This window comes from Rissa tridactyla, chromosome 3 (assembly GCF_028500815.1).
Source record: "Rissa tridactyla isolate bRisTri1 chromosome 3, bRisTri1.patW.cur.20221130, whole genome shotgun sequence".
Classification (NCBI taxonomy): Eukaryota; Metazoa; Chordata; class Aves; order Charadriiformes; family Laridae; genus Rissa; species Rissa tridactyla.
In genome coordinates, this window is record NC_071468.1 from 90,564,939 (window position 1) to 90,583,868 (window position 18,930).

The 18,930-nt window shown below is 38.1% G+C and overlaps 1 protein-coding gene across 1 annotated transcript in view; it reads left to right on the forward strand.

Moving 5' to 3' along the window:
- Positions 1-18,695, forward strand: part of ELOVL4 (ELOVL fatty acid elongase 4) — a 31,673-nt gene extending 12,978 nt beyond the window's left edge. Inside the window, exons 2-6 of the mRNA XM_054194498.1 lie at positions 4,570-4,757; positions 7,990-8,070; positions 14,749-14,920; positions 17,062-17,189; positions 17,688-18,695. Coding sequence (XP_054050473.1) covers positions 4,570-4,757; positions 7,990-8,070; positions 14,749-14,920; positions 17,062-17,189; positions 17,688-17,963 — 845 coding nt within the window. The 3' untranslated portion in view covers positions 17,964-18,695. The remainder of the gene's footprint in view (positions 1-4,569; positions 4,758-7,989; positions 8,071-14,748; positions 14,921-17,061; positions 17,190-17,687) is intronic.
- Positions 18,696-18,930: the final 235 nt, after the last annotated feature.

Genomic DNA, 18,930 nt, shown 5'->3' on the forward strand with positions numbered 1-18,930 from the left:
ATGCATTTGTTTGCTTCTTTTAAAGCTTGTATTTCTTGAGGAAAGAAAAAAAAATGATGATAGGCTCAGTAATGTGCAGGAAGTTTAACCATCTAAAAGCCTCTCTATTGGAAAGGAAATGCTGAACCACATTTAACAGAAGTATTTGTGTATTAAAACGCTTAACAGTATATTTCACAGAAGTTTCTTGTGATTTTTAGCTCTAGGTCACAATCAGTGCAGTCTTACTTATTGAAATTCATCTTCGTTTGCCTTCCATATTTCAATATAAGATAATTATGTCCTCTTTGGACATTATCGAGTAGGATATTCAGTACTTCTCACTGGTCCTGCTCTTGTTCTTGCTTTGGAGGAAGAAATCAGAGAGTTTTATGTGTGTATTTAGTGTTAATTGCCCCACATAAAGAACTAAATCTTGTCAGGGTAAAAGTGCCTCAGGTAAATTTCAGTTATTTTTTTAATATATATATAATATATATATGTTTTTCTGTTTCTTGTGTCGTCTTTGCAATGTGACATTTTAAAATGTATATATGCAAAATGACAGGAAAACCTTATGTATATAAGTATTTCCTATTCTTTCCTTACATAACAGTAATTTCCTATTGGGAACACATTAGCAGATGCCTTATTCTACTCTGGATTCACCTTTACAATTGAGTGCAACTTTAAGTGTTTGTTCTGAAACTTCTCCCACCTTACAAAAAAAGCACTGTACTACATGGTGGGCCTTTACAACAGACATTTCATTTGTGATCGAATTAGAATCTGGGTCTTAGGATTTGAAAGACAAATGCATTAATCCCCTGAAAGATTCAGTCAGTCTCTGTCAATTCTAATCAGGTAAAGGCAATGGTCATTTTGCTTCAAAGCAGTTGGAGGGATTTTTTAATTCAGGGAGCTAGCCTTTTTGTTTCAAGCTTATTTCATCTTTCAGGTAATGAAGTACCTATTGCGTGTGAAGTACTGCAGGATTTAATACAGTCATACGTATTAAGCTATCACAGTTCTCTATAATTTGCAGAAATCATTTGTGGTCATCAGCACCAGCTAGTAAGTAGGACACAAAATTGCACTGTTTTGCAAAAATGGGGTGGGAGGGAGCAGGGTGTTGGAGTACCTTGGGAGGTTTGTCACTTAGGCAGATGACTTAAGAGAGTGAATTTGTCTTGGTTTGAAAGAGGGTATCTGAAAAGCAGTTTGGAACAAGGGTCTGCATGTAACTGTGTTTTCTGCGTAAAACACAGACAAGCAGGCTTGCCTGGTAAACTGAAATTAAATTGGTTTTGTAATACCTTCTGTGCAACAAGAACGGTGCGTGGAGCTGATTTAAAACTGAACAAGTTACTTTGCATTATCCAGGCGAGATCTTGTGATGAACAAGTTTCTAAATGTAGTAAGTTCTAAGATGAATAGTAGCATCTTTTCTGATGCCACGGTATTAGTAAAAAATAATCATATGCACAGTCTCCTAAATGCCCTTAAAATATATGCAAGGTGTTGTTCTAAATTAGCACAGTAGGAATTAGAATAAACTTTTTGACTATTGATATACTTCTGGTTTGGCCAGGATGTACTGCATAACTGAATCCCCTACTGGATTCCCTCGCACACAGGCATTTTGTGTTCAAAGCATAATTAATTGTCCCAGGAGAGGTCAAGCCCCCAAAATTCCAATGAGCTGGATTCCCTGGGCAGTGTGTTATGTGGTGTATATCAGTAAGCTATGCTTTTCTTGCAAATACTTTAAGACTCGTCTTGAGATGTGGTGGCTCACTGTCCAAAAACGCTGTGCAGAGGGAAAGTAACAGGCTGAAACCATGATACAGGTATGGAAGTATAATGGCAGCTGCCCAGGGGCTCTTATGTTGTTGTCAGAGTTAATTAAATATATCTTTTGGTTTTCTCCAGTTAAGTTCTTCAATTTGTAGTATTTGTGGAGAGTAGGTGAAAGAACTGTTTACAGTGCTGATGAAGCACAAGGAGAGAGCCCACTTGGAGCTGGGCTTTTATGAAAGTTGTCCCTTTTGTCTTTCCTTTCACCCTCCAGTGAATCCTCGTTCTTCCCTTTAGAAATCTTTGTCTCCTGCCACAAAAAGAAATCTGGAATAGGTCATGGCTTTTCATTATTTCACTACTGTTTTCAATAGTGGGTGGTAACGTTCAGCTCCTGGATAAAATTCAAATCTTCTTCCTTTTTCACATTTTTTGTATGGTCATGTTAGCGTTCAGGATACCATGAAACTCTGGGTTAGAAAATAGAAGACAGAGTCTCTAGTATGTCCTTGCCTCTTTATATTGCTTAGTGCGAGAAGGCTGGGAAAGCAACTGGGTCTCTTGCCTCACCTGCTTTTAACTCTTTGGACACTTCAATGTCTGAAGTGAGATGCGGATTTGATAAAAGTGTGTCACACATAGGCTATTCCCAGCACTGTCTCTTAAGTAAGGAGTGACACTTCTTCTTGCTTGGTGTAGACGAGTCTGCCCATTATGCCATACCAGGTGGCTGATGAGGTTCTCCATTTCTCTAATCTTTTAAATGATATTATTGTTTATTTTTAAATTCAGATTGGTAGAGCAATTGCTAAAAGCGAGCAGGAACTAAAGCGTAAAGGAGAGAGCAGTATAATAATTGCAATGCAGCGGTGTGATTTCAGCATCAATAGGTAGGTCTAGAAAATGGGGCTGTTCCTTTACACTCCAAGATACTATACTGTCCTATAAAGCAATTGTTCTCCTGTTTTACAGAGAGTACATTATATTGTAATAGAAGTGTCTGTTCAAGGGACTTGCTGAAAAGTAAGAGGTAACTAACTATCCTGTCTCACTTTCTTCAGTTCTGTTTCACTGCCTGTGTTTCTATGGCCAGTCTATCTGAACTTTTTCCACTCCTCTCTGTACTTCTTGCCCTGTCTTGCACTTGGCTTCTGTTGGTGGCTGCAGTCACAAGGCTGACTCCTGTCATTCTGGCAGCACCAGCCTTGCTGGAGGTTTCCGTGCATTAGGATGACTTCTCTCTTCTGGTATTAACAGCCATAGTGGAAGCAGCTAGGCTGGTTTCTCTTTCTTCTTTTTCAGCCTCCCAGCATCTTGCAATGTGCAGATCAAGTATTGATAAATCAACCAGAAGCAAGAAGAGTCAGTGCCATGCACACTGTGTCTTTCTGTAGCTCACAATACGTGTTGTTTATTAGAAATAGAGGGTCTCACGAAACCTGCTCCTAAATTAAGGTTCTAATTTACGACCTTAAGGACAGCCAAGGAAATGAGAAATTAGTGGAGGAGGAGTAATGGCAGTGCTGTTCTGTGCTTTCCTCATTGCATCAGAGTTCCTCATTTTGTAGACAAGAAGGGTTTCTAATTTACCTGTTAGTATTTCTGGGATCAGGAATTAATCTATGGTATAGAGTTTTTTCCCTGTCTCTGGGTTACCATGAAGAAAACCAGTTCTCTATTGAAACTTGTCCTCTAGGTAAGTCTGTGGGCAACTGCGTTGCTATTTGTGAGTTCTCCCACAAATGACTGAAGGCAGGTGTTTTAGATGTCTGAGCTTCCCAAGGAGCCCAGTGCTGTTCTGTGCTTTCCTTAGTGTATCTGAACTCCAACTGGCTTAAGCATCTGGAAAATAATCCAGTTAGTGTTGTAGAGCTGTGCAATATCTGAAGTATTGAAAGTTATGGAATAGTTACCTTTTATTTCTTGCTATAACTAGAGATTAGCCTCCCTATGGAGGGGGAGGAAACATGGAGGAAGGAGGTGTCACTGTAGTCTCTCCCATCCCTCCTCTGTGGCAGAGCCATCTTCTAATCCTAGATGTCACTGGTTCATCAGACTAAGAGTACTTTTTTGATACAGACCCGGGACTCAATATAGCATGTTCTGGGCCTTAGAGTATGTGTAACTCTGCATGTTGTGAGTGGCTGAAGAAGACTGTAAATAAAAGCTTTGTCTCCCATATGGCAGCACAGGTTACTCTCACTAGAACCATCCCTTTAAACTCTTTTATTTAGTTGTTTTTCAGTAACGTTGTTAGTATTCTGTCTGAAACATGAGACTGACCTACATCAAATAGCAAAGGTATTGGTTAGCATCATACAACCTGTATAAATTAATTTGAAGCTTTTTAGTGCCTAACTTGAAACTAATAAAAGTTATTAATTTTATCAGTGTTTATCAAATTTGTGTATCTTTCATTTGCAGTGGTATTGAATATTTGGTTATGTTGCCACTGCAGTCACTGTTCATCATAAGCAAAACTGCATTTGGAGGATTAGTGGGTTGGGTTTGGGCTCACGTGATTCTGTTTTCTTTATTGTTTTGGATTGTAGAATTGGACAATAGAACTTGCATGACATAACGGATCTCTGTGTGAGGTAATGTAATATAGTGGGTTTTTTTAAAACTATTTTCTTTAACCTTCCTAGAAAGAATGGCTGTATTGTGTTTCTGCTATCTGATGCAGCTATTCCAGGAGAGAATAATACTTAACAAATGCAATGCTTAAAATGATGATGAAATATATTTTGTTCAGACCTCGTTGACTCCTTCTGTTTGCTTCACCTCCCCCAGACAAACGTGTTGATGATTGGCCCTTGATGCAGTCTCCATTTCCAACACTGACTATAAGCACTATTTATCTCCTCACTGTCTGGCTGGGCCCCAAATGGATGAAGACAAGAGAGCCCTTCCAGTTACGCTTCCTGTTGGTTGTTTACAACTTTGGAATGGTTCTACTCAACTTCTTCATTTTCAAAGAGGTGTGTATGCCCTCTCGCAGGAGGGAATTCCTATTTAAGTCTGAGGCTGTCTAGAGATTGCAAAAATGACAACGATCTTACATATTCCTGATGACTATTGAGGGTGAATGTTTTTCACAAACTTCTAAAGCTGAGTTTGCCTTTGATGTGAGTGTTTCTGTAGCTAGGTATGTTCTGTTTGAGAATAAATGCACTAAATGAGTCTATAGAGAGAATTTGCGTACTAGCTATTCCACGTTCTTAGATTTATGTTAGTGGACAGATTAACTAAAGTCCATAGAGATTTAACACTTGTAACTGATTATTTTTTTCTTTTTAATAATCCTAAAGGGTGTCAGAATGTGTCTTGTTATGTTGGTGCCTTCAATGTGTTTATCATTTTTAGAAATTCCGATGTCCATTGTCTGTAGTGAGAAAAAGTATCTTGTCTATAACATCTTTTAGAATAAGAATCAAATGAAGTGAGCTGTATCTTTAAATAAAAAAAAAGTATACAGACTTCTAATATTTGGTTTGCAACATTCTGAGTGTGTTAATTTTAATAAATTTCAGTGTTGCCGCATTTCTCTCTTGTTAAGTTTTTGTACAGAGGAGGTGACTAGTAACAATGCAGTGGATCAGCTCTTTAGCATAGCTAAGTGGGATTACTTAACAGTTTGGTAATCATTATTCAAGGATAGCTGTCCATAATGTAGCTTATGCTAAGGAGTAGTTTATGCTGCTGTGACTTTGCTCATGTGGATTGAGTCTTCTTCCTGGAAGACCTCAGATCATGAATTTGCAAAATCTGTTTCCAGAAGTAAGCAAACACCACTTAAAATTACAGCATTGCAGAACTCTTTTTCTCAATGGCCTGTAATTTGCCAGGAAAACATTGCATATCTGATGATGATGTGTATATTGACCCTTCCTCAGAGCTTCTATAATAAAATCATTACCTGATTTCAGCCTTTTTTTAATACGTGGTTCAGTAAAATTTTAGCCATCACACCTCAGTTATCATTTTATCTAAATTGTTTCCTTGCACTATCAACTAAGTAATAAAATACTAAATGTACAACAGGATTTAATGCTGACGCCCAAGGATGGTTGTGGGAATGGATGAAATCCAGTTATCTTAGCAAATTAAAACTGAAACTCCTCTGAAATGAATTCTGCAGTGCTTTTGCCATGTCTGTCTTTTTCACTTGTTCTTTTAAATTGTTTTGTTTTATCCATAAGCTGAATTATACCAGACTTGCAGTCAATTAATTTTCAAACCTATGTTGCTTATAGGATAACACATACGCTTGCATGGCATTTCCAAATCACTGAATTTACATAACTTTGAATGGGACTGCAAATACACATTTCCTGCAGATAGTCTGAAAGCGCATAATTTTAGACACAGACAGAGGTTCTAGTTTCCTGCAGTTTCAAGTGGTAGGTTGCTATTCAATGGATGTTAAGGCTATGGATACAACATTTACAGGAAGTGTCTTTTCTTGATCTTAGAGGCTGTTAGGAGGAAGGTGTTCAAGTTTCAATTGTTCCCTTTAACCAGGCAACTCCTGCTTCAGTCTACGTGAGGTTTACAATACCAGTGTGCCACTGTTGTAATTTGCATGAGTAATGTAATTGCTATGGGTAAAATGATAGAGTTTGTATTTTGTGAATGACTGTAAAGTTTCCAAATATTGCTGAGAACAAAATTTGAATGTGAGATGCCTTTAAATGTTATTTAAATAATCAGTCTGATGGCAAGCCATATTGTTCATCTGTGATAACTTAACGTTAAAATGGTAAGTCCGTAAAGCACTGCTAGGTTGTCTAGTCCAAGACTCACATACGTTGAACACAAGTTCAGTTTCAAATTAGGAGGAAATTTTGCTTAGAACGTGCAGAAGTCACAGACACGTAGCCCCTATTTTGGTACAAAATCTTGAATTTCTTATTCTACTTTGAGGCAGTCTGGTGAAGTCAACCTGCTGTCTTTGCCAAGTAAACCTTGGTCAAATTACCCAGTAGGTCGCAGTAGAGATTGGTTAGTTTCTCTACAGTGCAGACTACACTGTTCCCTGCTCTTCTCTGATACTATCAAACGTGCTTGTGCCCGTGTGGCATCACACTGGAGGGTAGTGGTGTTACAGTAGTTTGTAAATGGGCTTGGATGATGCAGAAGTAGTTCAATGACTTAGGATCATTTCTGTGGGCAGTTCTTTCTTTCATTTCCCTCCTTAACACACATATGCAGCAAATAAGTCCAGAGTTTCAAAAAGTTTTGTGTGTTGGTTTTATCTGGATAACACTTCTCTCTGCATCTGTCTGCACTCCTAGTGCTGTGTACAAGTTGTGATACCAAAGTAAACTCAAGTTCAGTCTAAATGAGATGGAGGTCAGGGTAGCGGTAAGAATAGTCAGTGCCTAGCCATGTTTATTTTGGAGATCTTTCCGTATCACCCTTCTTTACTTTTACAGGTCACAATTTACAGGTTATGTCTGCGTACCTGCTGTCTTTTTTGATCCTTAACAGGGTGGGATTACCTGGCTTTAAACACTCTTGGATCATAACGTTTATGAATGTCAAGATTAGAAGTATTGCTTGACCCTTGTACAACTGTAGAAAAGTGTTCTTCTTCCCAATGGGAACTTGCTCAAATGTCAAGTTTATCTTCTCCTGTTCAGATTATTGCAATGTGCTTTATTTGGAGTGGCCCTACAGGAGCACTTCATGTGCTTTAGGCTGTCTCTGTTGGCACAAAATGGGGAACTTTTCTTCATCCAGTTTCTCTCAATATGTTTTATGGGGGCTCAGCATTGGCTGTTCAGGGTTTTTTTTCCTGAATATTGATTGGTATACTGTTTTAAGAATAGTAGGTATCAGAATATTTAAAAATAGTAGGTATTTCTGACTCTGAAGGTAGAGCCATCAGAGGGAATACTCATGTTTGAATAGCTTAAGGTCATACTAGAATTCTTACTAATTTGTACAGGGCTCTAATTATCTGGGCAGATACACGCAGGGAAAAATAAGTACTTTCTTTTTAATTTACAAGAAAAAAAATAAGTACTGTGTAACAACAGGTTGTAGAACTAAGTATTGGCTTTTTTCAATAGTATTCTCAGGCCTGATAAAGATATTTTGAATATTTCTGTTCAGGTAAGTTTGATGTAGCAAGAAATTTGCTGATAATTGTTATGAACATGTTTTATGTAGCATCTTTCCCCTCATGTATAACTTTAATATTTTCAGCTGTTTTTGTCATCAAGAGCTCGAGGGTACAGCTACGTCTGCCAGACTGTGGATTATTCAGATAATGTTTATGAAGTTAGGGTGAGTACTTCTTTTTTGGTTTTGTATATGATTGTGTGTAATATATAGCACTACATGGTGGTTTAAGTCTTGTCTGAAAATAGTGTTTTCAAAGTTCTGCTATCAGCCATCACTGTATCCCGTTATATTCTCATAGATCGCTTCAGGTTTGGCTACATTGCACGTAGCAGGTTTAATCAAAGTGCATCAGCATATTTGCATTAACTTTCATCTGAGTGCTGCAAGTAAGGGTAGTCTTAATGATACCATCCTTGGCTTCATCTGTGGTTGTACGATCCAGGATAAACTTTGTATACATACTTTGGTTCCTAGACCTTGCTGAAATTTATGATACCAGGGTAACCGCAGGAAAGGTGCAGTGTTCTATCTAGATCAAAGCAAGTAAGATTTGTCAGCGTAGGCTGTGGTTGCACTTCACTCATACTGGTGAGGCAGCTTTTTGTCTCCTTTACCCGGCAAATGTATTATCAGTACATTTCATTGTAGAAGCTTAGATTTCAAATGTGTGGTTTTTGGAAAGCGTTCAAATTAAAGTCAAAGTGCAGATGCTTGTTAATTTCTGTAACACTGTTGATTAGCTCATGTACTAAACCTTATCTTCCAGAAGAGCTGACACTTGAGAATCTCTCAGCTGTTCTTGCAAGTTTCACCTACAGATTAGAACATGTTCCTGAAAATGTAATTAAAGTGTGTTATAGTCTAAATACATATAGTATTTATAACACATTTAAAAAAATGTCTGGTCAAAAAGTGGCTGTTCATGGGTAGTATTACTCAGAAGCTTGTGCACGTGACAGGGACGGTAGTGAGAAGGATAGGTTTGAGTCTTATGCCTTATGTATAATGGCGGATATTCCAGAACAACTCTGCTTGTAGATTTTTATTCGCTTTATGGTAGTCACTTATCTTTCACCTTTGCCAATACTGTGCCCTTACTATCTCAGTCACTAGAATACTTCTGTTAATAATTTTGTTTAAAACCAAAATCTACCCAGGTATAATGACTCCTTAACAGGCTTTTTTTTTTCAATAGATAAGCAAAATAGAATGCCCCTGTACTCAGCCTCGTGACACTGGGGACTGGTATGGCATATATTTAAGGAGTTTTTATATTAGCTAAGTACAAGAGGTAGTATGCAAAAATTCTGTTTCATAGCCTTGCTTTTAGGTGCACTAATTTGTGGGAAACTGTGGAGGGGTCAGACCTGCTCAAAAGAATTATATTCCGTTTTGTTCATTAAGACAAACAAGGCATTATTATACAATGAAATAAAGGCAAAGTGACCTACACAATTTATTTATTACATACGATATGTACAGAAAAGAAAGATTGCTCTAGGAATATCTACTCTTTGGATTTCCTGACTTTTAAAATTTTTTTGCAAACTTGTGGATTTGCATAAACTTACTTCTAAAGTTTTAAGTTGTAAGATGTTCAGTTTGCAACTGAGAGAGTTGAGGAAGCAGGGAAAATTTAGTTCTCTCAAGCTGTTGCAGCAACTGTGTAGTATGTTATCAGTCAAGACCCTTGATCATATCTGGTAGTTCTTTTGCATGAATTCTGAATTTAGGTAGGTAAGTCACAAGTAGAAAACTCCACTTCCCACGAGTATATTTTGTCTAACTAAAGAGTCTGGGATACATTCCTGGCCTGCTTTACAGCGTATCATGCTCTGCATTTAGAAGATATGGTTTGTTTGGTTTTTAACACTGTAGGACAAAAAAACCCCCAAACCTCCTCAAGATTCCTTTCACTGTAATTTTTCATAATATAAACCTGCAAAAGCAATTTTAAAGTGTAAGTAAATGTGGGCTTCTTTTTCCAGTTTTGAGTTTAGAATTGATAAACCTTGTAGCACATCTGTCACACACTTTTAATAGATCTACATGCAAAACATCTAGTATCTGTTGGCACTGGGTTTTCTTTGAGGAGGAATGCTGCACTGCAACAGTAGAAGTAATTTCAAATGCAATAACTTTATTTGTAAGAGAATGAGTAAATAAGTCCTGTATCAGTCAGATAAAGGAGACTGGGACTAACTCAAATGGGAACAGTAGTGAGCTCAGAAAGCATTATGGAACGTGCTCTGGAAAGCAACAGCTTCATATATGACTTCATTGCGGGGCTTAGAAAGCTGGAACAAATATTGAGAAATGTGAAACTAATTGCATATGGTGGTCTAAATGGCAACATAGAAGCCCTGGTATGACCTCTGTTACTATCTTTTTGGGAATGTGCCACTATGATGTTGGCGTGTAGTGGCCCCTTTTGACCAAAGCTCTTGCTCAAAATGAGGGGTCAAGAAACCATCCTTTTTTCTTCAAGGGAGTACAGAGAGCCTCTAAACGGTTCCAAAAAAAGCGTTTGGCGATCCTGGGTGGCAGCAAATGTCATTCCTCTCCAACCCACATGGTGTGTCAAGACAGTAAGCCAATAGTGATTTCAAGGGAACAGTGTAAGGGCATGTGGTGGCACTTTGTCTGTATAGTGTAGCAACACCAGCTATCTGTAGCTTGCAGACCTCTTAAGTCAGACATAGTCTCTTTGTTTTACCAGTTTTGAAGGGGATATTCTTCCATGAATTTGTCTCCACATTTTCAACTTCATCAAGATTCCTGCCTTTCACTGACAGTTAAGTCTGTAGATAGTTTATACGTAGTATGAAGAAATTGGTCCTCCGACTTACTTTTTGAATGTACCTACACCTGTTCATCTCATCCAGGCTCCCCTGGCTGTTGCTCTTCAAGAGGCAATGGACAACTGGAGCAAGCAGGGATGGAAATTAGATTCCACAGTTGCAGGGGATGGAAATTAGATTCCACAGTTGCAGAAATATTTGCAGAAATAAACTCCTTTCTAAAGGACTTATTTTCTGGCTGAGGTGGGTAACCACCTTACTGACTGCTGGCAGGAAGTTAGGGAGTGCGTTTTGTAATTGGTTATGTAAAAAAAAAATAAGATGTTCATAGTAGACAAGAAAGAAAAGCGGGAAGAAATCCCCAATAAGGGATTCTGAAGGAGCTGCAGCTGCATCTTGGAAGAACATTTTGGTTATAGCTTAGGAGACAGAATAATAAATGCAAAGGGCTGAGGTGTTAAATCCATGCTTTGTAGTACTCCTTTGGAAGCTCCAATATTTGGAGTGAACAATTTCCTAACACTGTCTAACTTAAGGCATGTTAGTGTCTGTGGGTAGTCACTTTCCCCCTCTGCTTATGTTTGTGTGTCCTTATTTCCCAGGTCAAGGTTCATCTATTTTATTAACATTTCTGAAGAGCTGAGAATTAGGAATCTGGGGCTGTGTGAATTAGTGCCTAGTTTTAAGTGTGCTGATAAAGCTGAGCTATTGTTTTCTTCTGTAATGTAATTGTAAACTGCATTGTTTGTATTTTTGTCTAGAGCTTGACTAGTTTCCTCTTATGAAATAAATATAATAATAATTTACTTTAAACCTCTGTGAGAAGGGAACTTGACTTAACAAAATAGACTTCATGGTCCTGTAAACAAAATTCTTCTATAACTGTAGCAGGGAAAAGAGTTCTCTTTAAAAGCCACTCTAATTTTTCATGTTACTGTTACCTTCTAAGGAGCACCCGTCCCTTCAAATGCCTTAATCGGTAACTATCTCCAACCTGAAATGAGGAAGGAGGGTGAAGGAACAATGTCCAATGTTAAAACAGCCCTCCGTTCTAAAACCCTGCGGCAGGCAGAGGTCATGGGATTGGTCCTCTTGTTGACCCCCTTAATCCTAGTTTGTAGTGTGCCATCTGGTCTTTTAACAGACTTAGATTGGTGCATATGAAAATTTCCAGAAAAAGTATGGTCGTGACTAGTATTACTCATTTCAGAAATATGCCTTTTCAATGCATATTTTCTCTAAAGCTAAATCTTTCTTTCGTGTTGTGTCCAAAGAAAGGCTACAGGTTAGGTTCTAACTTCTGCTGCTTTTCAGAAGTTTAATAGTAGCCATCTGCTTCTGACATAGCTTACATATTGGGGTATTGTTCTACTTTATTTCTGCCCTCTGTCACTGATTGCATGCATGGCCTCAGGCAAATGACTTAACATCTGTTTCATTTTTTTTCTGCATCTATAAGCTAATGATCAAAACATCTGCCTAAGTCATTGGGAGCACTGAAATAGGTCATCAGTACATGAAACCTAACAGGTTTGAGAAAAATGGTAGTAAATTTTGATGATACGAGGAGAGCAAAAGAGCTGTCAGGAAAAAAAAATCTACAGGAACACAAAAATTGGCAGGTATAATCCTGCAAAGAAATGGAGGAATGGAGGCCATTTTTGTTCTTAAGTGATTGGAAGCATTTTGATCAAAAGTTTGGCTGATTTTGATCCACAGTCTGTAATTGCTTCCTGTGCAAGGCAGGTGGAATTCAAAAGAAGAGGAATGAGGTGTGTTAAATGACTTGTCCAGGTGCATATAGTGAACTTGTGGCGTCTTGGGCATAAAACATAAAGTTTTTGTTGGATTTTTCTTCTACTTATATTTTGCTCTATGTCATACAGTAAATTGGCTATTTGCTTATTGGCTGTTTGGCTTACTGTTCTACTGTTTCCTTAACAAAATGCACATCAGCTTTATAAGAGATTTTGTGGTGGTTTGCTTGTAACTGAGCTATTGATTCTTTAAAAGTTTCTCGGAAGGAAGAACCTCCTAAGAGCTTGAGTATTGTAGTGCTGGCTTGTCGTTTTATCGATACAGTCCCAAGTGTTTATTGTTAACTCATGAGATGAAAAGATGCTTATCTTGATTTATTTAAGAGATGCAGCTTTAGCAAAGAACTGTAAAAGGTGGTGGACTGTTATGCTAATCCATGGGTGTGAGACAAAGCCTTGATGTGGGTGTTATTAAACACCTGACTACCTGTCCCAGAGGCAGAACTGTACTGGATATTGAGCAATACATACATATATACATATGTATAGATATAGGTAGTTCTTGCAGCTTGCCTGTGTGTCTGGGAACTCCAAGATCTGTGGGAGTGACTTTGGTCTCATTAAGTCTCTCTCTGACTTTGGTCTCATTAAGTCTCTCTCCAACTTTGACAGATATTAGTATCTTTTAATATAAAAAAATTGACAAAATCTGCCTCCTCTTCCTCAGTCCTGAAGTAGGCTAAATCACGTCCAGAGAGTGAGAAGGGTATTCTCAGAGTAACGGATACATAAAAGTCTGCAGTTTGGCAACAGTAAGTTGTGCAGTCCCTTTGGGAAACTGCAGAGTCTGCAATGCAGATCTGCGGCATTCCCGTGCTGCTTTTTTGCTTCTGCTGTAATCTCTCCTAAAATGTTCACCCGTCCAATTAGGACTGTGACAAACTTACTCTGAAGTGAAATGTGTTCCTTTCCTGCTTATTTGGAGAGGTGGAGGAAAACACCATGCAGAGCTGTAGCATTGCTCTGTACTGCTCACTCTCCTGATTGCCCTTTCTCTCTCTTGCCTAACAGTATGTGTCTATTTGGGAAGGGAAGCTACTGCAGTCTTAGCTTTTTCTCTTCTGCCTCCCCTGGGGACTGAGGGGGTGGTGGGGTTATTTCACATTGTGTTAAAGTAAGAAAGCCTGATTTGCCATCAGATGGGTCCTGAAAGACCAGGTGAACTTCTTACAAATAGGTGTGTTGTGACATTTGCAGGCTGTCCTTGCTGGTAGTGCCATTTCCAATTTTTTTTTTTTTCTATGTGAGTCACCATTTGGGATATGTTCTGGTCCCACCCTTGCATAACAAGCTAGATGACTTACGATGCCAGGAACTAGACTTGTTGCTATGCTTTGGAAGCTGGAAGGGAGTCCCCACCACCACCATACCCCCATATCATAGTATTAGCAAATTGCTATGCAGAGCTTCTGGGCTTTACCTGTTACAACAATATCCTGGTTTCAGCAGGAAACCATGTCTGTGTTGCATCTTGGGCAAGATTCACTATCATGGGTGTATTGGAAAAAGAATTTTGGGTGTATAACACTGCCCTGTTGGCAAGCTGTGTTGTATCTCTGCAGCTTGTGTGTCTCCTGTGGTCTTGTTTCTTCTATTCCCTGAATGGCACAGAGCCACTGGAGGAATGCTGCTTTCCAGAGGGGGTTACTGAGCAGGCCAGAAGAAGCTGAGGGTAACATTGCTCTAACGGATGTGAAATCCGTACCACGCCTAGTTTGTAAGAGTGATTTGGAGTCTTCCCACCCATATGCCTGTGCTACTGAAAGAATTTTATATAAGGTTTCAGTCTTTGCAACTTCATTTTATCGTAATGTTTCTACCTCGTTGTTCTAACCACATCAAAGCGTTGCCTCATTAGTACGGGAGGCCCTGTGGTAGTCGTCTCCCAGTAAGCTCAGGGTAGAGAATGAGGACACAAACTCCCAGTGTTTAACTGGTAAACTGTTCAGAGATGGCAAAGCTTTTTATTATGTTAGCTCTTTTTCACAGTTGTGATTTGTGAGCAGTAGATTCAGAGTAATACTTCCATTTCCACAAGAGCTGAATGGTGGAGTATTGGTTTTGTTATCATACCATTAGATGTTTGATGACTCCACCTCAGCATTTCTCAGAATCTGGGGAAGGAAGAGGTATCCTTCTCTTGCAGCAGATAAGTGGAGAGGACTTTATTCCATGCAGCTTAGAATCACTAAGACTTCTGTGTTGTCTTTTTTTCATTGCAGATAGCTGCTGCTTTATGGTGGTATTATGTCTCTAAAGGAATTGAATATTTGGATACAGTATTCTTCATCCTGAGGAAGAAATTTAACCAAATTAGTTTCCTTCATGTCTATCACCATTTCACCATGTTCACCTTGTGGTGGATTGGTATTAAGTGGGTTGCAGGTGGACAAGGTGAGTTCACTTCTTCCCATACCGTTTTTATTGGACACAAGGGAGAATTGTTGTTGCTTGGGAGCAATGGAAAAAAAGGTTTTGTGGACTTAACATTATAATATACAAGACTGTAAATAGCACTGAAGCAGTGTAGTAGCTTTAATGTGTAAAGTCTTCCTCTGTGGGAAACGTGGGGGAGGAAAAGATAACAGGGCAATAATCTAATGAATTGCAAAACTTTTTTTTTCCTCATGGGCATCAATTGCAAGCCTGAAGTTCTGTCTTCAAAATGATCCTTGTTCTGTATGAAATGGAAAGATGAACGTGTCTTGCCTAACTTTAATTTTTGCAGATACAGAGAACTGCAAAATGTAATTACAGGCCACAATCTGTGTGCAAATGTAATGAAGTTAATGGAGACGTTATTTTGGCATTGTATCTGAGTTTGGGGTTTGCTTTCTTTTTTATAAAGAGGCATGTATGAAATTCTGAAACCTTCCCTTGAAGGTTCTTCCTTTCTAAAGCCCCCATCAAAGAATTTTATTGCATTGTACTTGCCACATCCTCCCTTGCCTGCATTGTACCCTTGTTTCTGTTGTTTTGCCTCGTGTGTCTCAAATTATAAGCTCTACAGAGATGAGGCTTCAGGGAAGATACCCTGTTTTGTTTGTAATGTGCTTTGTAGGCTTCAGACACTGAAAATAACATATAATAAAGACCATACCAAAATTAGTATTTTGGGTTTTTTTGCCAAACCACACTAATACTTACTGCATGGGGGGTTTATGCTTTCATTTACTATAGATATCTTGTACTGAATAGGTAATCATATTTAAAAGAAGAAATATTTAAAATTAGTATCTTTGACTATCCTTGAATTTCTTGCAAGTAATCTGCAGGATGCAGGTACTCAGTCAGACATTTCATGATCTTTATTTGCCACTGCACCCTTAAAATAAGTTTGTTGGAGACTGGGTCTTACTTAGAAATTCCCTGGATATCTCAAAATGCCCTCTCCCTTGTTATCTTTTCAGACTTTTCATGCTAAATATCAGCAGTTTTAAATACGACAGTTGCAATAATAATTTCCAAAAATTGGAAATAAATTTCCAAATTTATTTCAAGTTTTGGTGTTCTTGCACTACCTCTTAGTTTCTAGCCCCTGCAAAAGGAAAAGCAACAGTTGCTCTTCTGCATTTATGTAGCACTACTGCATAAATGCGAATAGATCTGTGTTCTTCTGTTTTCTAGATGATAGCACATTGCCTACATAGACAGATCTATTATAAACTAGACCCCATTATAATTCACTGGGTCTAGACCACGTGGACATCTGAGCTGTTTGATGTCAGCAGCTATTGTCTGTGTTGCCCAAATCTTATACATTATAGCCATTTTTAGCCTCTCTGGCAGTGTAGGAATACCTTAACAAGATATAATTTGTTTCTGTTAAATGGCTGCTAATCTTGACAGAGCAAAGAGATCTTAATGCAAGTGAGAACTGTTGTCTTTGTTTCCAACATGGATCGTTCTGGAAAAAGTTATACTATTACACACTTACATAGTTAAGAATGCTGGACATTCTCATGTCATAAGTCATAATATATGTCATAAGTAAGGAAACTAAAGATGACCAATTTAGACAAATTCACTTAGAAATGCCCTTAAATGTCTTATAACCACACGTGAAGTTTTGATATATATGATTTTTTAGCCTCTTTAATCAGATTTCCACATGAGTTTCTTGACTTCTTGCTGAGAAGTGAACCTTGTGCGTTTAAGTATAGTTTAAAAGATTAAAGTTCAGAACCTGATACTTTACATTGTCAGATACCACTTCTAATAATCCTCTAGCAAAACTATTGCACTTATACTGCAACAACTAATGTGGAATCCATGTGATTTATGTCTGTTCAACAAAAATCTTACAAAAAGCTTTTGCATAAGTAGTTCCATGGAAGATGTGACATACTACTTACACAAGCAGCTATTTGTGTCAGCACATGTTGGTAGTCAGGTCTATACTGTCGAATATTTCAAACAGGGAAGCCTGGTATGCCCCGTGCTTTATAGTTTTTACTATCACATGACAAATACTAGAAAAGACTTCTTTCTTTTTTCAAAATTACATGACAATCTTCCCTTCTGTTCCTGGACAGCTTTTTTTGGAGCTCAGATGAATGCGTTTATTCATGTCATTATGTACATGTATTATGGATTAGCTGCCTGTGGCCCTAAATTTCAGAAATACCTGTGGTGGAAACGATACTTGACCATATTGCAATTGGTAAGTAAAATTTCTCCCTTTATCTCAGAAGGCATTGCCTCTGAGTGGACTTGCATTTTCAGAGCTTTGGTACAGATGCTGCTCCTTCCAAAAGTTCTCAGCTGTCTGATACTCACAGCTCAAGTTAGAATACTACCTGGAGATGGAATTATTTATTTCATTTCTTAAAAAATATGCAGCATAGCGAGTAAAGTCTGATACTACTTTATTGTTTGTTTCAACTAAATTGCAAAAACCTGTTCAAAAAGTAGAGAAAAATCCAGTTTTCTTAATGTCTTCTCATTTTCCTATTTTTGAAAACTGCTGCCAGTTACTGCAATAAACTTGGTGTGCCTGGTCAAGCATATGTGCGCATGCATGATGTGATAGTCAAATACAGCTTCCCTACCGCCTCCCAATTTAGCAGTTTTCCTAACTTAATGCGTCAGTATACATTGGTGAGGTCAGACCTACCGAATACATCCAGACCTTTTTGATTCTATATTTTCTGTCTTTCAGGTGCAGTTCCATGTGACTATTGGCCACACAGCCTTGTCTATTTATATTGATTGTCCTTTCCCTAAATGGATGCACTGGGGTGTCATTTTCTATGCTGTCACCTTCATTTTCTTGTTTGGTAACTTCTACTATCGGACATACAAGCTGCCCAAGGAACCCGTAAAGAATGGCAAAATAGCAAATGGTGCTGTTGCAAATGGAGTAAGCAAACCAGAAAATAATGCAGTGGTGGAAAATGGAAAAAAGCAGAAAAAGGGAAAAGCAAAAGGAGAGTAACTTGATCCAGGCCTTAACCGTTGTTGGCAGTGAGGAACCTCCAGTTTGGTTTATAAAAGGAAGAAAAAAACCACTATCTGTACCAATTAACCTTAGGTTACTGAAGAGCTAGAACACAGGTATTTTCATTATTTATGAAGATTGTTTTAAGAACAACGCTAAAGTTGAATTTCTATTGTAATTATGTAATTATCATGCATATGGTCTCTGTGTAAACTTGTAGACTGCTGGTGTTGGTGAATGTAAGGAAGAATTGCAGTTGATTCCATGTTTAGCAGTCCAAAAGTTAATACTACCATTGATACAGGCAGTTTTGTTGGCACCCACATTTCTTTGGGCAAGGGAGGGGAAGGAAGTAGCGTTTGGATACTTGTGTTTTCTTTCCAGAAAATTATTAAATTTCAAATTATGATGTATTATCTAATCAGAATGCGCAACTTTTCTTGTCCTCCTTGGAGAGTATCTTCAGACACATTGTGTTTATGTGCGGTCAGAACAGTGTTTGACTTTTCAGATGTTACTTGATTTAACTGAGTGTCTGTTACTGTTTTATTTTTTCTTGTGTGGAAATATACCTACCTCTTCATCTGCTGAAAAGAATATTGAGCATTAAATAACTGGTTTCTGAAATATTGAGTCCTCTAATATAAATATCCACTAACACTTATTCAGGAGAAAATACGATTTCCTGTGGGAGTAAAAGGTATCTTTTTGGTCAAGTCCTCGATGACCTTTTTCAATGTAAACTTAAATTTTGGAGTGGTACTTTTAGTATGGCTAAGTGAAGAAAACACTTTAAGAATGTATAAATATGAAACGATACATTGTTTGAAACAAGCAGCGGAAGTAGGCCTGCTGCTTGTTGTCTGTGACCTGCATTAAACCTATGGTGCTGACTCCTACTGAAAATGGTAAGATATTACTATGGTGGAGAGAAAAAACAATATGTAATTCTGTTTAGAAATGC